At 36.5% G+C, this 21741-nt stretch overlaps 1 protein-coding gene across 1 annotated transcript in view; it reads right to left on the bottom strand.

Moving 5' to 3' along the window:
* Positions 1–21741, bottom strand: part of MALRD1 (MAM and LDL receptor class A domain containing 1) — a 236196-nt gene that overhangs the window by 164860 nt on the left and 49595 nt on the right. Inside the window, exons 14-17 of the mRNA XM_041408374.1 lie at positions 12842–12994; positions 12587–12692; positions 10948–11315; positions 9099–9511 (exon numbers count right to left, since the gene is read on the bottom strand). Of these exons, the coding sequence (XP_041264308.1) occupies positions 9099–9511; positions 10948–11315; positions 12587–12692; positions 12842–12994 (1040 nt within the window). The remainder of the gene's footprint in view (positions 1–9098; positions 9512–10947; positions 11316–12586; positions 12693–12841; positions 12995–21741) is intronic.

Genomic DNA, 21741 nt, shown 5'->3' with positions numbered 1-21741 from the left:
TTCTGGCTGAGTTACTGTATCAAATACCTGGAACTTATGGTCCTGAAAGTGTCCCACATTGGCCAGGATGACTTGTTATGACCTGAGTATTTCTGTCCCTCCCTTTTGTACAGTAGAGCATACCAAGATATAAGGGGCTGCAGAATGACATCTTCACATCTCTGTCTAGGCAAGTCTGCACTGGGCTGAATGGATAGACTTTTACCTGATCTCTGCAGTGCCTACTGCAATGGCAATTCTTCCATGCTGAGATAAGGAGCATCCTAAGAGGAGGCACTGACTGCTTTCTTCTCAATGCTTGTGAGTACACTTGTGGTAATAAACAGTCAATTATCTGTTCAGCAGCAAATGCTAGTGAGCAGAGGGATTGCTATTAGATCTTCTGCCTAAAGATCTGGACCTTTCCTGACCCAAAAGATTTTTCCTGACTTAGTTATATAGAATTGCTGCTCCTACATCCATGCACATGGCCTTAACCTCCCAAAGTAAGGAAACAATAACATAGAGATATCGCCAGAGCATGTGGGTTGACATGAAATCCTGTGTTCATTACAGTTAATGAGAGTTTTGACACATACTTCAGTGGGAGTAGATTTCTACATTGTTTCTTAATACTGCTATAAGCATACTCAAAAAACAGAAAGATTGTAAAAATTATTTTTTAAACTCTCTGCTTGATACAAAGCATAGCCCTAAGGAAGGAAATTTAATTAAATCTTCAACAAAGCACAGCTTTCCTGTGATCTTCCTGTTATATTTTCAAAGATGGCTTCTAGATCCAGTTAAGCCATGAGACAAAAGTCACTAACATTTTCCTTCTCCTTGAAAAGGTATCCAAGTCTTATTTTCCTGTTCAGCAGTTGCTGATAAGTAATATAGTAATATCAATAGGAAATGTGAAATAGCACTCTTAATTTTCAGGGAAACAAAACTCCTGTCTTACATGATGTCCCTTGAAATGGCCCAACACAGTTTTTCAGTGGGCTGTGCGTTCTGAAAGATGGTGAAAACTTTTCATTACTTCAGGTATTCTGTATTTAAAACATGAGCAGAACTTGACAATACAGTAGAGAATAAAAAGGCTATTTTTAATTTATGTGATTTCCTTTGAGCAGCCTGCATGTAAATGGGGACAAAAAAGGTAAAAAGAATTCACCCTGGCCCCCTTGTTCTCTCCCCTCTCAATAAAAAACAAATTGCAAGGAAATGACAGACATGAAATTAAGAATATAATTTTCACTGGAAAAGGTATTATTAAAGGTAGATTAGAAATTCTTATTCCTTGTCCCCTATGTGCACATGTTGTGACTTGATGATATCATGACAAGTTTTCCACAGCATATCAATGAAACAATAGCACAAAGAATCAATTATTTCTATTGTTAGAGGGGATTACCTCTTTAGTATTCTGATAGCACTGAACAAAAGGCCTCTATCTTTCCAAAACGCCTGAACTAAGCCAAAAAAATGTTCTCTGAAGGTTTATACAATGTATTTTCCTGATTTCTCATGTAATTTCCTTGTTTCCACAGCTTTCTGTGTTCTGAAATCCATTTATCAAAAATGGCAAAACCATTGTTTAGGAATGACTTTTTTAATAACTCACACTACTTATTTTTCAAATATACAGCATTGTACCACACACACTTTCAGCATGAAAATTCTCTGTATTTCACTTCATAATGTAGGTATTGAATAGTCTTCACTATCAACACAAAGTTCACCACTAACCACAAAGTCTTAAGGTTATTTTTCACCCCTTCCCACAAGTGCCTTAGTTCCCACATTGTCCACTTTACATGTATGTTGTTTCTGACCTAGATTGTGGACTAGTTAGGAAACCCGAGCATGAATTGCCCAAACTAGAGCCTGTACAAGCTCTGCATGAAGTATGAACATGAGATGGACATGAGATATGCCATCTTTTGTTCCTGGCCCTCTACAGCCCCTTGAGGCTGGTGGTGAGGATGGGACATGGTGGAGAGCTTAGGACCTACAAGTGCAAGAATTAGAGCTGCCATACCAAAAGACACTGGCACTTCAACAGGAGAGACTCGGACTAAGCCACACAATTTGGCCTGACAGAGCAACCTCTGGCACAGTTCAGACATCCTGAAACTGTCTCTGCACATCCCACCTGCCAGGACACATTTTAAAAAGGCATGAGTGTTAAATACATGTAGGACAACAATTTTTTTGGGTTTGGGTATTTGGTTATTGTTTTTGCTTGGTTGATTGGTTGGTTGGTCTTTTTTCCTTTTTTTGTTTAAATAACTTGCAGGATTGTGCAGGCTTTGCCCTGTGCTTAATACAAAAAGTGTGGCCAGCCAGTTAAGGGAGGTGATTCTGCCACTGCCCACCACGGTGAGCCCACACCCTGAGTACTGCACCCAGCTCTGGATTCCTCAGCATAAGAACCACATGGACCTGTAAGAGTAGGTCTAGGGTAGGGCCACAAAAACTGGTCAGAGCACTGGAACACCTCGCCTATGAATATAGTATGGAAGACTTGAATTTAGAGAAAGGAAGGATATGTGGAGACCTTATGGCAGCATTTTGATACTTAAAGCTGGCTCATGAGAAAGATGGAGAGAGACTTTTTTCCCAGACATACTGACAGGACAAGATGCAATGATTTTAAATTGAAAGAGAAGAGATTTAGATTAGATTTGAAGAAAGAAGTTTTTTTACAATGATGGTGAGAAGTGTGCGGGTCAGGTTGGATGAGAATTAAAGCAAACTTTTATCTAGTGCAAGATGTCTCTTCCCATTCCAGTGCATTTGGATATTTAAAGGTCCATATTAGCCAATTAAGAAAAACTTGCTCCAGACCCAGCTATATTAAAAAAAAAAATTAAAAAAAAAAAAATATATATATATATACATAGCTATATACAAAACAGGTCTGCCTGAAACTATAGGCTGTACAATGCCACACTGAAAACAAAATGAGAATGATTACTGTAAACAGACCAGAAACCAACAGCACAATGTAAATGTAAAAACCACAGAGTATTGTGCAATATGCAAAGAGGTATCAGGAATGAAAGAAGCCAACATACAGATCAGAAACAAAGAAGAATAGTCAGAAAAAGACCTACTGAGATGCAGCAAATATGTCTAGATATCCATTTATTTGAAGTACTACTGGAGGAGTAAGGTGGAACAAAAGCAAATGGTAACATTTAAAGGACAGGGGAAAAAATAAGAAAAAAAGAGAATTCCTGAATACTAATCTCAGCAGATTATTAGGGGAAGTACAAAGGAGAAGAGTAGGAGAAGGAAGATGAGGACTGATAAATTGAAAATTGAAACTGAAGCTGTTTTTTGAGTGGAAGTCCATGCTCTCTAAATCTTTGTGTGGAAATTACTAGCAGGGAATGGATCAAAAGCAATAACATAAAAATGATCACAAGTAGGTATTAGACACGTAATAAATGTCTTAGAGAAGTCCTTGATAAGTTCAGAGCTGCTTCAACACCAGATTTTAATGAAAAATATGTATCTGACCAACTAAACATTAACAAACTCCTACTGGTATGTCAAAACACGCTGAAATGAGGCCCTGAAGAAGTAAGCAGGTAGACAATCAAATCAAGGCAGAAGGCTAACAACACTTGACAATAATAAACCTGGTTCAATAAGGGCAAAAGTGGCTGCAGAAAATCTGAAATCACAGCTGGAATACCAAAGAGAGTGAACCTCCCAATGCACCAAAAGCCCTGTGCAGCAGAGTGTGCAGTGGCAAGGCTGTCACAGCTCAGTGCGTGTCTCCATGAATGGCATCACCCACGGCGATGCCACATCCTGGCACAGGGTGGTTCCACCCAGACTCTTTGCAGTGTATGGCAGGTGGGAGATCATAGCCTCGTTATTTTGCTTCTAGCCCTTAACAGACTTTGCTTCTGATAATTTTCTGTGTTACTTACTGGCTTTGTTCGTAGTTTCTTGTATACAAAACATCCACCTGAAATGAGTTGTACAGCAGACCATCCTAAAATATTATTTCCTTCTGCTTGGATTGTGTTATATGATGATTTCATAGAATACCTCCCTTGTCTCTATTCAGAAAAATCATTAATGATCTTTCTCTATGAAGCTTCTCTGTAACACCTGATTAGATGTTTCTCTGCTTCCTTCTGGTTCTCAAGCAACCTTCTTTCTGAAAGGAACACTATTTACCCAAGTGCTCTAGGAAGGGTCAAACATTTCCAATTTTTTTTTCCCCCAGTTTAATGTTCCAAAAATAAGGGTAAATACACAATTACTTTGATTTGTTTTCTTTCTTCCTGTGCTTTTCACACTAGGAAATAACAGTTCTCCTTGGGACAATAAAGAGTAATGCACACTCTTCCAGAGAAGTCGCAGGCAAAGAAGTTTGGTTAAGTTTGATCAGCTACATATTCTGGAATACACCAGTATGAGTCCAGAATTTCAACCTGATGCTTATCAATTAATGACTACAGAAGACTGAAAAATTCATACAAGTAAATCTACAAAACTATCGCTGTTACAATCCCTATTGAAATATTCTCTCTGAGAGGCTGTGAAATGTGATACAAGATCTAAAATTTGTAATTTCCATACTTCTGATGCTTGTTATGCAGGAAATGGAATCATTCTTACTTAAGGGATATTTTAGCTAACAAAGAAGAGTAGTGAGTCATTATCTTGTCTTAAATTGGTAAAAAGGGTATTTAGTTTTCTGTAAGTCTCCCTGCACTATTCATGTATGAAATGCAATTATCACCACTAGAAATTAATGAAAGAAAAACATTACATTCTGAACCCTCATAAATTGCCACAGTGGATTCTTGTTTGAAGCAGATCCCCAAACCATATAAAAATAGTTTTAAAAATACAATTGCACCAATATTTCCATTTACCACTAGAATTCATAGTCTTTCATTAGAGAAATGGCTGGCGGGGTGAGGGTGTTGATCAATCCTCTCTTTCCTCAGAAAAGTAATTGCAAGAAACAGCAAGAATTGCAAAAATAACTGAAGAGTGATTTTTGTGGTGCCATTTCACTTACTGCAGAGGAGATCATCAAACCCCCAAAGAAGAGCTGCTATCTCATCTCACGGAGGAGAGAAGAGTAGAGAAGAAAAAACAAAACATGTGACTGTAACCCAACCAGCTCAGTACCTTAGGTATGACTTTTAGCACTTCCTATCTCTCCTGACAAGATGAATGACAAGAGCTTGGATGTAAAAGATGTATGCTCACTACATATGTATTTGATATGAAACTGATATGTCAAAGTCATAAGAAAAACCATAATAGAAGTACCTGTATATTAAAAAAAAAGCACAACAGATAAAAATAATAGTTGGAAAATGAATATTGTTTTATATTTGTGTTCACAGAACATAGTGCTATTCTATATTCATAGCAAATGTATCATTCTAATTTTCAATCAATATTCCATTACTTTCCAAGTTAATACTTAATTGATAAAAAATTAAAAATATTATAGTGGATTTTTTTGTTTACTTTTCTTAACCACTTGTAAAATAGGAAATTGCCAAATGCACTTTATATCTACTTAATTGCAATGTTATTTTGTATTATTTATTTTCTTCTGATTTTGGTCTTTATTTTTCACGCTTAAATGGAGAAATTTTTATATTTGAAAGGACAAGTAAGGTTTTATATATGATACTCAGAATAGTAAAATTTTTAGTAATGAAACCAAATATAGCAGTAATAGCTAACCATGGACTTAAACATCATACTTGCATTTTTAAATTTCATAAGAGCCAATGAAGAAAATGCAAAACTGACCTTTATAAAATCAGCACAAAATTATGATAGACTCCCTAATGTACTACTTACACTTTGCAGTATCAAAGATCTATAGCCATCTTTGTTTACAGAGAAAAATGTATAATCCGCATGAGCAAAAAGGGAATAACTGTATTGGGGTAAAGATAATGATTCTTTTTTTAATAATATGTTTTGCAACATTGTAAAATTGCCCTAGGTCTCTTAAGATACACATGATAGGTGTGTGATTTCTATCATGACAAAAAGGAGACTACATTGCCAAAAGGATTGAGATACGGCATTTTGCCATTTTTCACATATCATCATTCTTTTTCTGTATCATCAGAAATATGAATCAATAGAGCAAGCTAAGAGAGTAAATTTTTTTAAATGTCAAAATAGAACCTTTGCACCTTCTTCTGAGCAGAAATTATTACAGATATGATTATTCCACAGAAGATAAAGGAAACACTATTCATCATCAATATGAGTAGGTTACCATGGACAGAATCTTTTTGCTATCTTTTCAAGCATTTATCTAAAGAAAAGACATGTAAGCAAACTTCTCAGGATGAAAATAAATGCAGAACAAGTAAGGAGACAAGGACACTCGACAGTGGGTTTTTTCACGTTGAAACAAGTATCCCATAGAATTAAAAGGAATCATTTATAAGAAATTTATTTTCAACTTGAATTTTTCCAATTTAAAAAAAAAAAATTGTATAATGTCTTGCAGATAATATCCTTTACAGAGGAAGAGAAACTCTAGATCAATAAAGCTGCAAAATTTTTATATGCATGTGTATTTGGGACTATTTTTAATACTTGACAGTAGTAGTATTTGACAAAGGTGCTTAATTTTGTCTCAGAAAACTGCATTCCTTTTGTTTAAATAGTTTAGCTCTGGATTTACCTTTTCCACTTCCAGCTACTCCCATTGTTCTCAATGATGTCACATGTAACACTCAGGTGGAAAACATCCGATAGAACAGCAACAAATGTCACCATGGTTTAATGGCAGCCAGAACAAAGCTTTCTCAACAAAATTAAGATTCTGAGGCTTATTGGGAGTGGGTGTGAGCCAAGGGAGTCTGCTGTTGTTTTTTAGTTTCTGCCAGAGCATTCAATTAAAGGGCCTAGAGTTTCATACCTATAGAGTTCAAAACTTTCAAAAGAGAATCTGACTTTCAAGAGGTTCTAAATGCCTTTCTCTGCTGCTTTGAATTTTTGGCCGACAATTCCTCCTTTTCCTAGGAATTTGTGTATAGGCACAATTGTTTATATACTCCCAAAGCTGGCTTCTCGTGCTCAGCAAATAAACTGAAAATGCGAATGGGAGGGATTTATTATTTATAGTGATTATTTCTCTGACTGGGGTCAACAAATGACCTACTTACATAGAGAGGAAAGAGGAAGAGGACACATCTCAGACGTATGATTATCTCACACATTTAGAAGAGAAAAAGCAAAATGAAGGTCTGACTGACAAAGACTTGGAATATCCTTGCTCCTAAAGTCTAACATTTTCTATTCACTAGGAATCTCTGAAAATCCTGTAAGAGCTGACAAGATGCTTTGGTTAGAGACAGAAAGATATGAAGCCAAGACTTGTATTTTGACCAGAAAATGATTTAAAAATCCTATCTTTATTTAGACTAGTTTGTTTTTAGACTTTCATGAAAAAAAAATCCATTCTCAAGTGAATCTAAACACTTCATTTGAAGAATTGTGGTGATCTGAAAGACTTTAAGCATGTGGTGTGAAAGCAGTGAAACCCTAAGTTTATGGGGTGTTGGGAACACAGTGTAGTAAATACAGAAGGTACAGCTTTAATACAGTTACACAGCCTGGAGACAGCCTAAAACCAACTGAGAGGCTGTTCCACAGCCTCGGTAGAGACTGAGTACAAATCTCAGTAGAAATACTTCAAATATAGTATATTTAAACACTATACACTTAAAAGAAAGTTTGGAAAGAGAAAGAAAGATTGGAAAGCAATCAGCACTTGGCAAGTTAGTAGAAACAGGACACAACTTGCTCTCTCCAAAACTTCTGAGTTTTGAAGTGTTGTAGGTTGTGACACAGCAAACTCCATTATAAGTTACAAAATACACAATAATGAGCATCAGATCTTGATCTCTTTCTTCAGAATAATCAAACTTACACCTCATGGCCCTCAAAAATGACTATGAGAAAAACAAAAACAGATCAAAATTATATAAGGTCTTTGAAATTTCCTGCAAAGAACTGTGAAAGTACAACAAAAAACCCTACAACGCTAGCATGTGGAAAGCATTTCACTTACTGAATAGACCTTCTTAACTCTCAGGAGGTCAAACACAGGACACAGAAGTTTATAACTCTTCAGATAAACCACTGAACATGGAAGGGGAAGGGGAGGGGGAAAGGGAAGGGGAAAGGGAAGAGGAAGGGGAAGAGGCTTTGATAGCATTATGTTTATATGCCTTTATATTTTTACAAAAGGTCTTGACAGAAAATGAATGCTCTCCTTCCATGTGCCTCTTTGCATCCACAGTGTGATTAATGCCTTTTCTTCCAAAGGGGATAGAATTTCTCTTTACTTAAAAGTAGTGTTTTGGGAAATAAAAATGAACAATCTAAAGAAAAAAATGCACTATGTCGGATTTAAAGGGAAGGTGGAAGATGTTTCGCTTTCTAATATGGTATGGGGGAGAGGAGAATGGTAATTTTAGGACCAGTTGACAATTGAGTGAACCAATGTCTCCTCTAATAACCCTGCAGAATATTCCAACTGCAATAAAAAGACCACATGTAATCAAAGACACATAATATATACAATATTTAAAAGAGAAAAATATAAGTCAAGATTTATAGCTGTAACTTATTTTAATCGTATATTTCTCCAAGAAATTTTTGACCCTTCATCTAACCTGGCAGCCAAATATTTTGTATTGATATATTTTCTGGTATTATATAAATAAAATTAATTTGTAACTCTTTAAAAGTGAGGCAAAACAGAGGATAATCTTTTGAACAGAATTAATGAATCAAACTATTTTGTAGTAGATTTGGATTTTTTCACCAATTTCTTGGAAAAAAAACCCCAACAGTATTCATTTTAAATAACACATATTCAAAATATTAAAATTAAGTGGTTTAGGGGGAAAACTTAATGTAAGCACAAGAACAAAATATTTAACGTATTTCCTCAAAAAACCCTACAAACATATTTTGAAGCAAAATTGATCAGACAGTTACAACTAGCTTTGAGATTGTGCAGTTATTTACATACTCTCAATGTTTTATGATGCGGCAAATAAACACTTCAAAATTTAGAAGGATCATACCTGAAATGGCTTAGAACTCCTGATGAAGAGGGTCTGTCTGATCCATCTGTTTTCTTGATTTCCAAACTTGTACCACAACAGCCATCCCTTACCATTACTCACAGTTCTTTGGAAGACTGACAGCTTATAAACTTCTTTTCCAAACATGTGATAGTGGAAGCGGAAAACACAGGTTCCATAGCCAGAAGGGTTGAAGAGAGGACTCAGCAAAACTGCTTTATCTCGGAATTGGTGTGGCTCAGAGGATTCCAGGTAAAGGTAGTGTCCTCTGGCTGTGCCTGTCGTGTGATCCTTTAATGGGCCTGTATTAACTGTGGGGGTTGGACCCTGTACTCTGATCCAGTCAAAGTCATCCTGTACATCCTGCTCCCAATTGCACAGCCCATTTTCAAAGTTACACTGTAAGTCAGGGTCTGAAATGTAAAGAGAACAGACTGTCAAAAATAAAAAAGCAGTATCAAAAGGGGATGGTGCTTCAATATATTTTTTTATCCTTGCAAATATTTCTTTCCAATATATATCTGTCAAGTTGTATTTAATTTATTGAATAAACAGAACTGTGAGTAAAATTATCCATGTTATTAATTTTATGTATTATTAAAATTAAAGACTGTAAAGTTCTTTAACTGAAAGTGAACAGATCAAAGGAGTTAAAATTGAGGTTAATTGAATGAAATAAACCACACCATACTGTCTTGTACGTATGTGTGATAAATAATGTAATGTATTTTTCTTGGCAGATGTAGTCCTAAAAACACATTCGGGTTTAGATCTTTACTATCCTCAATAATATTAACATGATAATTTTATCAAGGCTAAATCAAAGTGCTTATAACATGACCGCATTTTTTTATGTGACACCAAAGCGAAATGTATTAATTACCTCTAATATAAAACAATATAATATGTTGAATTTGCATCCCAACTTTGTATCTGCTTTTAATAATCAGTAACTGACATTATAGCATTTTTTTAAATTAAGCTGTTGCATTTAACGGTGTTTAAAACTGCAACTCAAACCTTATCGTAGACCTCAAAATGGGTTATAAACAAGCTAGGCATTCTACAAGTAGAAAAACTAAGATAAGCTGGAAAGCCTTCACTTTCTTTTAAATTTACAGCAGTTTTAAGTTGATATTCAGCAATTATTGCTGCAGACTGATACCTCGAGCATGTAAGGTGCCCCCCATTCTCAAACTGATTGTCATTTGCATAATTCAGTTACCTCAGGAAGTGATAAAGCAAATGCTAGTTAATTTTATTTTATATTAATGTTCTTGAGTTCTTAAAATTGATGAATGCATGCTTCAGGGGAAAAACCATCAACAGCACCCTTCAGCACTCAAGGTGATTGTCAAAAATGGGAACGACTCATAGCTTTCCTCAGTACTTTCAGGTGCTTGCTTTGAAGGGGACAAATATGTTCGAAATGACTCCTATCTTTAGTATAGATATCTTAACTTTTTTTGATAGGAAGAGTATAGGTCCTAAGAAGAGGTAGGACATACACTCCTCTCAGTCCATCAGAACGTCTGTGCTTCTGCCAGTAAAACCAAAGATAGCACCTTGACTTTACATCCTCCCTTTTAAAATAAACTTGTGGCAAATGTCCGTGTTTTACACAAGACAAAGAAATGGAGTTGCTTTGGCTAAAGGAGATAGAATTCCATTTACCCTCAGTTTAACTCATCATATGCATTTAAGTTTAAAATTATCGTTCTGTACTAACTCTAACTATACTGAGTGGAATCATTACTGGCTGTAACAACTCTGTGCTCTTTCAGTTCAGGGTTGAATTGGCAGGTCAATGTTTGTGTGGTGTTAGTGAGCAATAGTGGAGAGTACTCACCACAGCCGTCTTCATCTGATCCATCCCCACAGTCATCCACAAGATCACAGACCAATAAATGGTCAATACAAGCTTTCGTGTCTCTGCACCAGAAGCGATTTGGACCTTCACAACTTAATGCCGGAGGTGGGAGAGCACAGTTTTCAAATCTGATATCATCAATTGCTGAGACTCCCTCGTAAACACCCAGACTGATTTTATCAAGTGAGAATTGGAAAGGATGTGCAAGGCGTCCAAGCTGAATGACTGCCCTCAGCCACTGATCCCCCTCGTTGTAGTAGGTCCTCCAAAGGACAGTAGGCTGTTTCAGCCCATTCACAAGCAACTGCAGCTCGGCTGCCCCAACTGACTCTCCATAATTGTAATACCTAAAATGATAAAAATAAGAATGTTAAGTGGGCAAATGATGAAAATGGACCACATCAGTTACAATGAACCCTATCTTTTCTGTTATATCTCAGTGATGCATAGGAAATCCATAGGGCCTGTAAGTTAATCCATTTTCTGAATGATGGTAGGATAGGCTGCTATATCAGTCTAGGCCTCATCCCAAGAACTGAAGATTTTGAGAGAAGAAGCATACTTCATTAAATTGAAAACCAGATCTGAAGAGACACATTTGCTTTTATACTCAGCAACATTGCTCACTCAGATGCATAACTTCTCTTTATACATTTAATTCAGTACATGATTGTAAAGTTTCAAGAAGGCAAAACAGAACACCTTCTGAATGCATAAGTATGCTTTCTATCTACGTTAGTTTTTGTTAACATGTTTCCTTCTAAGCTTTCAGCATTTAAAACTGACAAATACTTAGATTGGCAATTGTACAATCAAACTGGGAGTAGAAGGACATATACAACCAACAACTTGTAATATCCAACTTCAAGTCATGAATCTTGGATAAAAAGACACTTCCACTTCCTTTGGCAGATGTATTTGACATCTCTGAGACAAACTGCACTTAATAACATTGAGGTCAGGCCAAACCTTTATTTAAACAGTAACACCAGTTTGGCCTTAGTAAACAAATTATCAAAGCTATATTTTTTCTGACTATCTTTGACAAGTTTGCACAAAGACTGAGACAAGACAGTTACTGAAAATGTTTGTTTGGGTTTGATTTTTGATTTTAGTACTGGGGTTTTGTTGGTTTACTTTGGTTTGGTTTTTGTCTGTGTATATGAAAAAATAAGTGGAAGCAAAGAACCAATTCTCACACTGGAACTTCTACTTAATAATAATGACATCTAATTTTGGATATTCAAGATGACTCAAGGACCTATTACATTTTTCAATGCTTTCCTTTTCTTGAAAAAGAATTCACATTTTCAAATTTACTTAACCAAAGAATTGTTAGCAAAAGGACTGTGGTATTTGCCCATGTATATACAGGCACAATCCTTTACTATCATTTTGCTCAGAGCCTGACAACTACATCATGTCATGTTTTACTTCTTTTCTGCAAGTGTTTCATCTTACGTCTGTATTTTTCACAATAAAAACTACATGCTGACAGAATAAAATGAAATAAATACTTCAGAGAAAGATGTATCTATTTCAGACTATAACCTCAATTTCAGTCCAAGAGAAGCAATGTGAGGTAATTCAGGATTTTTAAGTGTAAAGTATTTCATACCAAAAGGACAGTGTGCAATTTGATCCTGTTTGCCTGAACTTTGGGCTTCGTAGCCGAGCTATTTGTGAAATGCTGTTGCTGCTCTTCAGAATGAACATAAAGTGACCTGTTAAAATAAATCAAAAAACAACTTTTCAGGCTAAAGAAATAATGGGTGTATAAAGGTTTTTACAGTATTCATGGCGTCTGCTTAAAATCTGGTTAAGAAGCAGGTTTATCTATTCCACTTCTGTTTCTAGGCCTGGCTTGTCTTACCTTCAGTTTTGTTATAGGTATGATCCCGTGGAGGAGCTTGCTTCTTCAATGCAGGTGGAAGAGCATTGCTGGAGCTTCTTACCCAGTCAAATTCATCTGCATTTACAGCTTCAAACCAGCCACAGCTCTCTCTTTCAAAGTCACAAACAGCAGCTGAAATAAGTAAAGAGAGATTTCATTTCTATACACGACATTAACTTTAAAAAGCTTTGCAGTATGAAAAATAAATAAAATGTTCCTAATATGTTATCAATATTCTAGAAGTAAGTCTAGGAAAGGGGCGTGGAGATGCAGAGTGGCTTTTACCAGACATGAGGTATTTGCTTAGTAACTGAGCAGCCACAGAGGGCCAGGCAAGCCACTGCTATGTGCCTGCTCTCAGTGAAACAGATCCTCCTCTCTTGGGGTACTTCAGCCACAGCACTCAGAGCAGGTGAGGAGGTGCTGAAAACAAACCTCACAGTCCTCCTGGTACAGAGCAAGAACACTGGACACACAAAGCAGCCACAAACCTTCTGCAAGATCTGTTTTGTTGTGGGAGCCAGAAGTAAAATCCATTTTTTCTTAAATGCCAGCAAGTATATTAATGATAACAAAATCCTTCCTCTGTTCATAATTGGAATGAAGTTAAATATCAGGCATTAGTGAGAAACTATGATATTGGTAATCCCTGCAACACAAACTACTGAAGTGAAAAAGATCTGAAAAGCATATTCAACTGCATTCTTCAATTCTTCATTTAAAAGAGCAGTGATATTTTAGAAAATGTACATATTACAAATAAAGGAGAAAAAAAAAGGTGGAAGGGTGTAATTTATGAATGAATGAAAATTAACATAGAATCATGGAATGGTCTGGGTTGGAAGGGGCCTTAAAGATCTTTTAGTTCCAGCCCCTTTGCCATAGGCAGGGACACCTCTCCCTAGACCAGGCTGCTCAGAGCCCCATCCAGCCTGGCCTGGAGCACTTCCAGGGATGGGCTGTTCACAGCTGTCCTGGGCAACCTGTTCCAGTGACTCACCATTCCCACAGTAAAGAATTTCTTTTCATCAGGTTTTTATCTCCAGTATTTTATAAAAAATCTTCATTAAATTACAAAATTATGTTTTTTAATTTCTGCAACTATAACAGGCTTTAAATTGAAAACATTAAGAGAATTATTTCTCAAAATACTTTAAGAAATAATTTATTAGTTATATACATAGAGTAAATAAAACAAATATTCAGGTATGATTGTCAGAATTCTGTCATTATTTTATAACTCATCACAGCTTTCAGTGGTCATATTATGCTATGCTCATAGCATGGTATGTAGAATATGCACATATCAGAGTCATATGAAGTCCCCTGAAGAATAAGATTACATCAGTGTTCCTTTATGAAAAACATGGGAGGTTTTTTCTATTTGTTGTGTTTGATTTTGTTTGTTTTCCTCTTTAGAAATTATGTTACACTAAGTTATACATAATATTTAGAAAGAATGAAAAATTACTAATGAGGCATGTTAGTAATATTGATAGCTATAGCTTCCAAAAAGAGAAGGCTTTGTAAATTATTAATAGTTAAAAGTCCACAGTTAGCTTTAAAAAAAAATTCGACAAATACAGAAGAACAAATAATGTTTAAGAGATCCAATAAAATATAGGTTTTCTCTACATATGGTGTATGTGGGTCAGAAATGGCTACGATAAAATGATGCCAATCAAATGTGACTAAAAAACAGAAGGAAGGAATTTTTTGACAGAAAGTTTTTATAGAATAAAATGAAGACAAAATATATCTGCAAATATTCAAGGACTTAAGCATGAGAGAAATTACTGAAAATCCCTAGAGAGAATATCATGAAAAAGGAATATGGACAGCTATTTTTGATTTGCTTTTTAGTCAATTGAAGAAACCATCACATATTCCCAGGAAAACAGCCACAAAGTATATGACAGACCTTGGACACAGATGGTTACACCAAATGAGGCAAATAAACAAGATAAAACTGTTAAGTCTGAGCCCAGACTTCTTGCATCTGTAACTTGTAACACAGACAAAACAGAGAAGAAAGGATTCACTAGACCATTTAGCTTAAGCATGGATGAGTCCAGTGAGATAAAATAACCCTGAAACCTTCAACTAAATCTCAAACCAGCTATTTAACACCTAGGGAAAATACAAGAATACAGAAAGCTGGTAGAGCCTGGGTGAAATGCACTTGGATCTTGATGCTTGATAACACTTCAATTATCTAATTCTCTTGTCCCATAACTTTTTTGACTGGCAGTTCCATTTCAGACAGTTTATTCAGAAAAAAAAGTCTCTTGATTGGGTACTTTTGTTCTTTCTCTCACAGTGAACTCAACAATCTAATCTGCCTTCTCTCCTAAGACTTTTGCTTTTGCTTTTCTCCTATTCCTTTATTTTGTTCTCACATGCTGTGTATATACCCTAATCTCACGTGAGCCTATGCACTCTGCCAGGCTGTCTGATTGTCATGTGCTGATGAATTTACTGCTAGTGTTTCTTAAACTCATTTTGTCATCCTCATTATGTTTGTACATTTAACCTACCAAAAGATGTTAGCTTTTCTATATTTTTGATTTAGAAAATACTTCAACCATTTGTTTGATGCTGTTTAAATCCTAGTGGTATCCATGTCACCTGTATGAATACATTTTTCTTTGCTGCTCCTTTTAGCATCATTTCTAACAAGCTCCCTCCCTAGTCAAGAAGGAATCAGTGATCCTGTGAGCATCGAATTTCAGAGTGGTTGGCTTTGTTGATGCTTTGAGAAAGCTGCCTTTACTCCTTCAACAGATTCAGTTTTCTCTGAGTTGACTTGTTACCACAAAACCCTAGATTTTTTTCTGATTTTGGGCTCTTATGCAAAGTAATTTTTCCCTTTTTATTTTGAGCAGTCTTATTCTAAGGCCTCCACAAATCACATGTGAAGTTTCTTTGTTAGCAGAGTGATGCCTAACATGAATTAATAAACAGTCTTGCTCAGAACAGTATTTTAAAACCAAATGTTTAAGATATTAGCATTTCTTCAAGAATGGAAGTTCATAAATCTCTACAACGCCCAAACTCTCTCCTTGTCTTTCAGCCCCTGTAAGTTTATACAGAATACATCGTAAATAAAAAACCCAGGTGAAGAGATAACATCATCACTATTGGCTTATAATATTTTCCTTTATTTAAAATATGTTTCTAAACCTTCTAATATGCCAGTAAATTTTAAACTATTTTTCAATTAGTAATTTTAAGATAAATTAAGGAATTTATTGCAAATTGGCAAAATTTGCAATAAATGGCAAAAATAAAATTATCATCAGTTCTAGGAGCCAGTTTAACTCTGGACATAGTCATCTTAAACTATTTTACCTCTCTTTATAATATAAACACACTGAAATACACACCTGCTTCCCACTTTTATGTTTCTTATCCCAGCTACTATTTACTAATTCCATCATATACACTCTATCAAATAACACCATAATTTGCTGGTGCAGTGGCCTAACTTCCACAGTGACAAACTGAATAGAGAACAGTTAAAAAAATAGCCACAAAAGTTCATCAGCAAGAAGCAATGTTAACTGGAACAAACAAAAAATGAAACAAACAAAAGACAAAAAGCAAGTCACTACTTGAAGATCAAACAAGTCTGATCTTTACAAAATCCAAGGCAGAGATCCCTCTTTCCTCAGTTTTCATTTCCAAATATTAATTGTTACAATTCTGAAATTAAATAACCACCAACCTCCCCCCAAAAAAACCAAACTAGAAAAAAAACCCCAAACAATAAAGCACTCATTAAAAAACCACAAAAAAACCACAAAAACAAAAAAATCCACACTTAAACATAAAGGTTTAAAATAAATAGGTGTGGTAGTTTTCTCTACAGATGGCTACAGGAACAAGGTATTCCAGAACATTTTCTTTTGCTAAATTCTGTTGGAAAATCCATTTCAATAGTCATGAAATTGCAACAGACTTCTTTTTGATTTCAGTCACGTGGGCTTTTTAGTACTAGACAGACATGATTTGTACATAACACAGAGGTGTATATCACTTGTGAAATGAGAAATAGCTTAGCCTTTAAGGAAGGGAAAACATGCAGATTAAAAAGATTTTGTTATAAATAAATCTTATGATGTCACTGTGCACCTACATTTTCAACAACTAACTGCACTAAATGTCTCCTAACTTAGCTGTAGGACTTACAAAGATTGAGATTTTTACAGAGGGAAAGTAAAATTCTAAAATGAATTCTACAAAACTGAAGGGAAAGTTCCTCTTTTTACAGAACTATATAAAAATAAGGTCCAGTAGTCACTATTCAGGTCTTGTTATTCACCCTGTTTTCTCTGCCACCAAAGCCCATTCAATATTTTTTATCAAAGTGCATAATTTGCTGGAAACCAAATGAGTAACTATGCAAGGACACATAGATTTGGCCCAAAAGATATTATGTAGGTATTTGCTGAAAGAAGTAGACAAGTTAGACTCATGACTTCTGGGTTCTATAGAAATTCTGAAAGTGTGTGTGGTCTCTGTCAGAAAAATGCCTTTGCTCTTTCCTCAATGCTGTTCTTTTCCACAGCTTATTTCCTGTTTTCCTATTACACAACTGCTCTTCTGTGACCCTTTATCTCAGTTCTAGCATCACTGAAAAACTGGAAATCCTTACTCTCTTACCTCATTTTCCCAAGCAGCTCCCTGCTCCAGGTCCTCTCATGTAGTCTCAGCTCTCTGTCACTTAACAGCCACATTTTATACTGATCCCTCCCAAAATATCACTTCTCCGTATCTGTATTCTTCATTCCCATTCTCTCCTTGTTTTATTCTCTCTTATCAGACATTTATTCTTCCATTATTTTTCTCTCTCCTGACACTTTGATCAGCTGGTCCCAGTTCTCCCCCCAGAGCAGCCAAGGTCTCTCCTGCCCTGCCTTCTTCCAGCCCCATGGTACCTTCTCTCCTACACCAGACAGCTCAGGCAATGCAGCCGTTGCAGCCATTTCTTGCTCACTGTCAAAGGTGTTTTCCCTTCTCTGTAGATGGGATTTCAGTCCCATCCCTTCCCCATTTAACTTTCATGAGCTGACTCTTATGCAGTTATCTAGGCACTTGCAGTATTAGGTACCTTCTCCAATTTACAACCTGGCAATCTTTTCACTCCTTAAACTTAAGCTAGTCTCTCTGATCTGGCTGCTGTTTCTGGTCTCACCTTTAAGAATTGCTGATTTGCCTGAAACAGAGTAGCAAGCATAGGAGACAGACATTTTGGTAGGCAAGATTTGACTCTAAAAATGAGATTTAGGAAGAGCTACTGTATAATTAGAGCAGAAGTGTTATGCTTTGCCAAGATTATTAATAGGAAATATGGGGAATTTTTCTTATAATACTGAGGAGATTTTTATTACTTATATGAAGGTAACCATTAGAAACCAAATAATATTTATCTTTAAACAATTATGCCACTAAAGTAGGTTTTAACAACCAGTATGTGCATCCTTCTCTTTACTTGCCTTCTAACTCAAATTAAGGTACATAAAACTGTGTACAAACATATAGATTATGTCCAGTTTATGAATTACTTCATTTAAGGCTAGCCTTAACATGCTTGTGCTGCTCTAAACTGCACACCATAGAAATAATAACTCTTAAATGCATCTTTCATTTAGACATAAGCACAAAACAATACCATGTGTTTATGTGTGCTGGTTTGGGCTGCCGTGTAGTTAATTTTCTTAACGGCTGATAAAGGACTGCATTTTGGATTTGTGCTGGAAACAGTGTTGATTATTCAGGGATATTTTGATTATTGCTGAGCAATGTTTATATAGAGCCAAGGCCTTTTCTGCTCCTCACACTGGCCCACCAGCAAGGAGGCTGGGAATGCACAAAAAGCTGTGAAGAGGCACATCCAGGAAGGCCAGCCCCAACTGACAAAGGGATAGCCTACATCCTGTGGGTTCACGCTCAGCAGCAGACCAGGGGAGTTGTTCCAAGTGGTGGTGTTCATCTTCCCAAGTCACTGTAATGTGTAATGGGGCCCTGCTTCCCTGGGGATGACTGAACACCTGCCAGCCCATAGGGTGAATGAAATCCTTGTTCTGCTTTGCTTGTGTGCATGTATTTTGCTTTCCCTATCAAACTGTCCTTATCTCAACCCATGAGTTTTCCCACCTTTACTCATTGGATTCTCTCTCCCATCTCACCAGGGGAGTGAGTCAGCAGCTATGTGGGGCTGAGCTGCGGGTTCAACCATGACAGTCTTTTTGGCACACGTGACTTGAAGGGTTTGAGATAATGACAAGTGTGATTGGAATGTGCTGGATCAAATTTATAGCTTGTATTGACTTTTAGACATTAATTGGCACAGTCCTGTGCCTGCCATGGGGCCTGCTTTCCTGACTGTCCATTAGAGCCCGGAGCTCCTTATTGGCTGCTTCTTGCTTTCACTGCTTGCTGCAGTGCTTATCTCCTGACTCTGCTGTGCCTGGAGCATTTTGATAGCAACACAGGTGATGTGCCTGCTGGCAGGCGGCCAGGTCACTGCTGCTGCTGGAAGTCCAGTGTGGACTCGAGTCAAAGGGACTGTGACCTGTGGATGAGGCCACACAAGACTGGGACTCCCTGGGGTGTCTGTGGCTGACAATAAGCCCATGCCAGAGCAGGCACATCTTGAAGCACCTGTGGCCATGGTTATGCCTGTGTGGCAGCAGGTGTCACTCTGAAGGGTAAGTCCATGCTGGAGAAAGTACACCTCAAAGGATCTATGTCTGTGGGTGAGTCAGTGCTGCAACAGGTATGCCTTGATACATCAGCGACTGTGCACGAGGTCAGAACCTCAAAGCATGTGACCATGGAAAAACTTGTAAAAATATGTTATGTTTAATATAAATGTAAATTATTTCTTATTTATTTTACATAGAAACCCATGTATTTATTCCTGATAATCCACACCATAAGTAGACAGAGAAAAAAAAAAAAGAACAGACACAAAAGACAGAGCATTAAGGGAGAAATTAGCAAAGGTCAGACAGAATATCAATAATACATTTATGTACCAGATTGCTTTTCAACCTGATCTTATTCCTATTCCATCAACATAATTCTTAGGGCGCAAAAGTGAGCATTTAGACTACACCAAATGCATAGGATGTAGACCATATAAGTCATGCTGCACATTCATCTTCCAGGGCACAACACACAATGTGATAGGTGTGTTAGGTCACTGCTGTAAATCTGTAGCTTGAAAAAGGCTGTCACATTTCCCCTCTGCTTTAATGCATGGAAGTCGAGTATAAAAAGTATAAAAGCTTTATGGCCATAGTAAATTCTTCATCTGTAGAAGAAAAGCTGTGATCTAATAATGAGGGGCAGCAGCACTCAAGAGAGAAAATATTTGGTCAGTCCCAGAAGTGGTTATCTTCAACTGAGTTCTTTCAGGCCTGACAGGAAAAAGGTACTCATTTGAATGGAAGTGAAAATCAAGAGATGTCTCAAGGATTGACATTGAGAGTTAAAAAAATTGTATGGATACCTGGCTTATTTAGTGGATGTAGTGGACCTGAGTATCTAACTAAATCATCTTGCTGGAATTTAAGATTATAAGATTTAAAGTAAGCATATTTGGAAATACATTTTAAGCCCATGTAGTATCCTTGCCTGGTTTGCATACAAAGAGAAAAACATTAACAAGGTCAAGGTGCATGCAATCGTTATTAGATGGAACACCATGGGAAAAAAATCTTAATATTGATGAAAGCAACTATGTAGTTGGAAGAGGTGAGCAAAAGTCTGTGCTTAGCCAAGTTCAGAAATAAGGAAAATTGAGAAATATGAAATGCTTGCATCCAAGATCAGGAACATGCAAAGAAAATATAGAAAGTAATGATGCACTACATTAGCATGAAGATGACGAAATACTATTTGAAAAGAATTATAAGAACTATTCTAGTGCTGCAGACTTCCAGATTAATGTGCTGAAAGGCAAGTTTATTGCTTGGAAACAGTTAACTTGCCAAAATGCTTGCAGTGTCCTTTGTGTACCTACATTCTGCTTCCCACATTACAAGCTGTAGTGCCAGCACACACTGAGCCAGCTCAGCAGTAACAGTGATTTATAAGTCAGCAATATTCTTAGAGCAAAGATCACCATAAATAGAATGGTTCCAAAGTTTAACCTTTAGCATTGCATTGTTAATGTATTGTCTTGACAAATGAGACATGGGTATAATAAAAGAGTCTTCAGTCATATAATTAGAGGAAAAAGAAAAAAAATCGGTTGCCATAAAAGCTACTTGTAATTAAGGCTGGTCTAGGACTGCTTGAACACCTAGCTGGACATTTGTTTTCAGCCAAAGGTACAATGGTGAAATGGAAACAAAGGCTGAATAGTTAAAAGGAAATATAAATGGCCACAAAAAAACAGATCTTAATTTTCTTGATTAAAAGCTACCACTTCACTGCTATCCCAGTGCAGTGAAAGTTTCATGCAGCTAAATCTATTTAGAACATTTTTTTAATTAAACTATTGATTTGGAAGTGTTATTATTTTGTCAGAGAACAAACACGCTTTACCTGAATTTGAAAAGGGTAATGTGAGAAAAATCCAGACTGTCATAACCCAATGCTGTAAAAGGTATGTAATCATAACTAAAGTAGAAAAAACATCAAGTAAATTAAAAATTGAGTATTTTAATATGAATAACATGGACAGGGAAGCAGTAAAGAAGTAAAAACTCTTCTCAGTTGTGCCCAGTGAAACGAGAAGAAGCAACAGACACTTGTTTTACTGCAAGGGTGATCAAACACTGGAACGGGGTGTCCTGGCTGGCTGGGTATCTCCATCCTCACAGGTATTCAGAACCCAACCGTGTCAAGCTCAGGGCATTTGACTC

This window comes from Onychostruthus taczanowskii, unplaced genomic scaffold, assembly GCF_017590055.1.
Source record: "Onychostruthus taczanowskii isolate IOZ18803 unplaced genomic scaffold, ASM1759005v1 scaffold3, whole genome shotgun sequence".
NCBI lineage: Eukaryota > Metazoa > Chordata > Aves > Passeriformes > Passeridae > Onychostruthus > Onychostruthus taczanowskii.
Note: the sequence above shows the minus strand (reverse complement) of the source record. Positions and strands in the feature narration are given on the sequence as shown.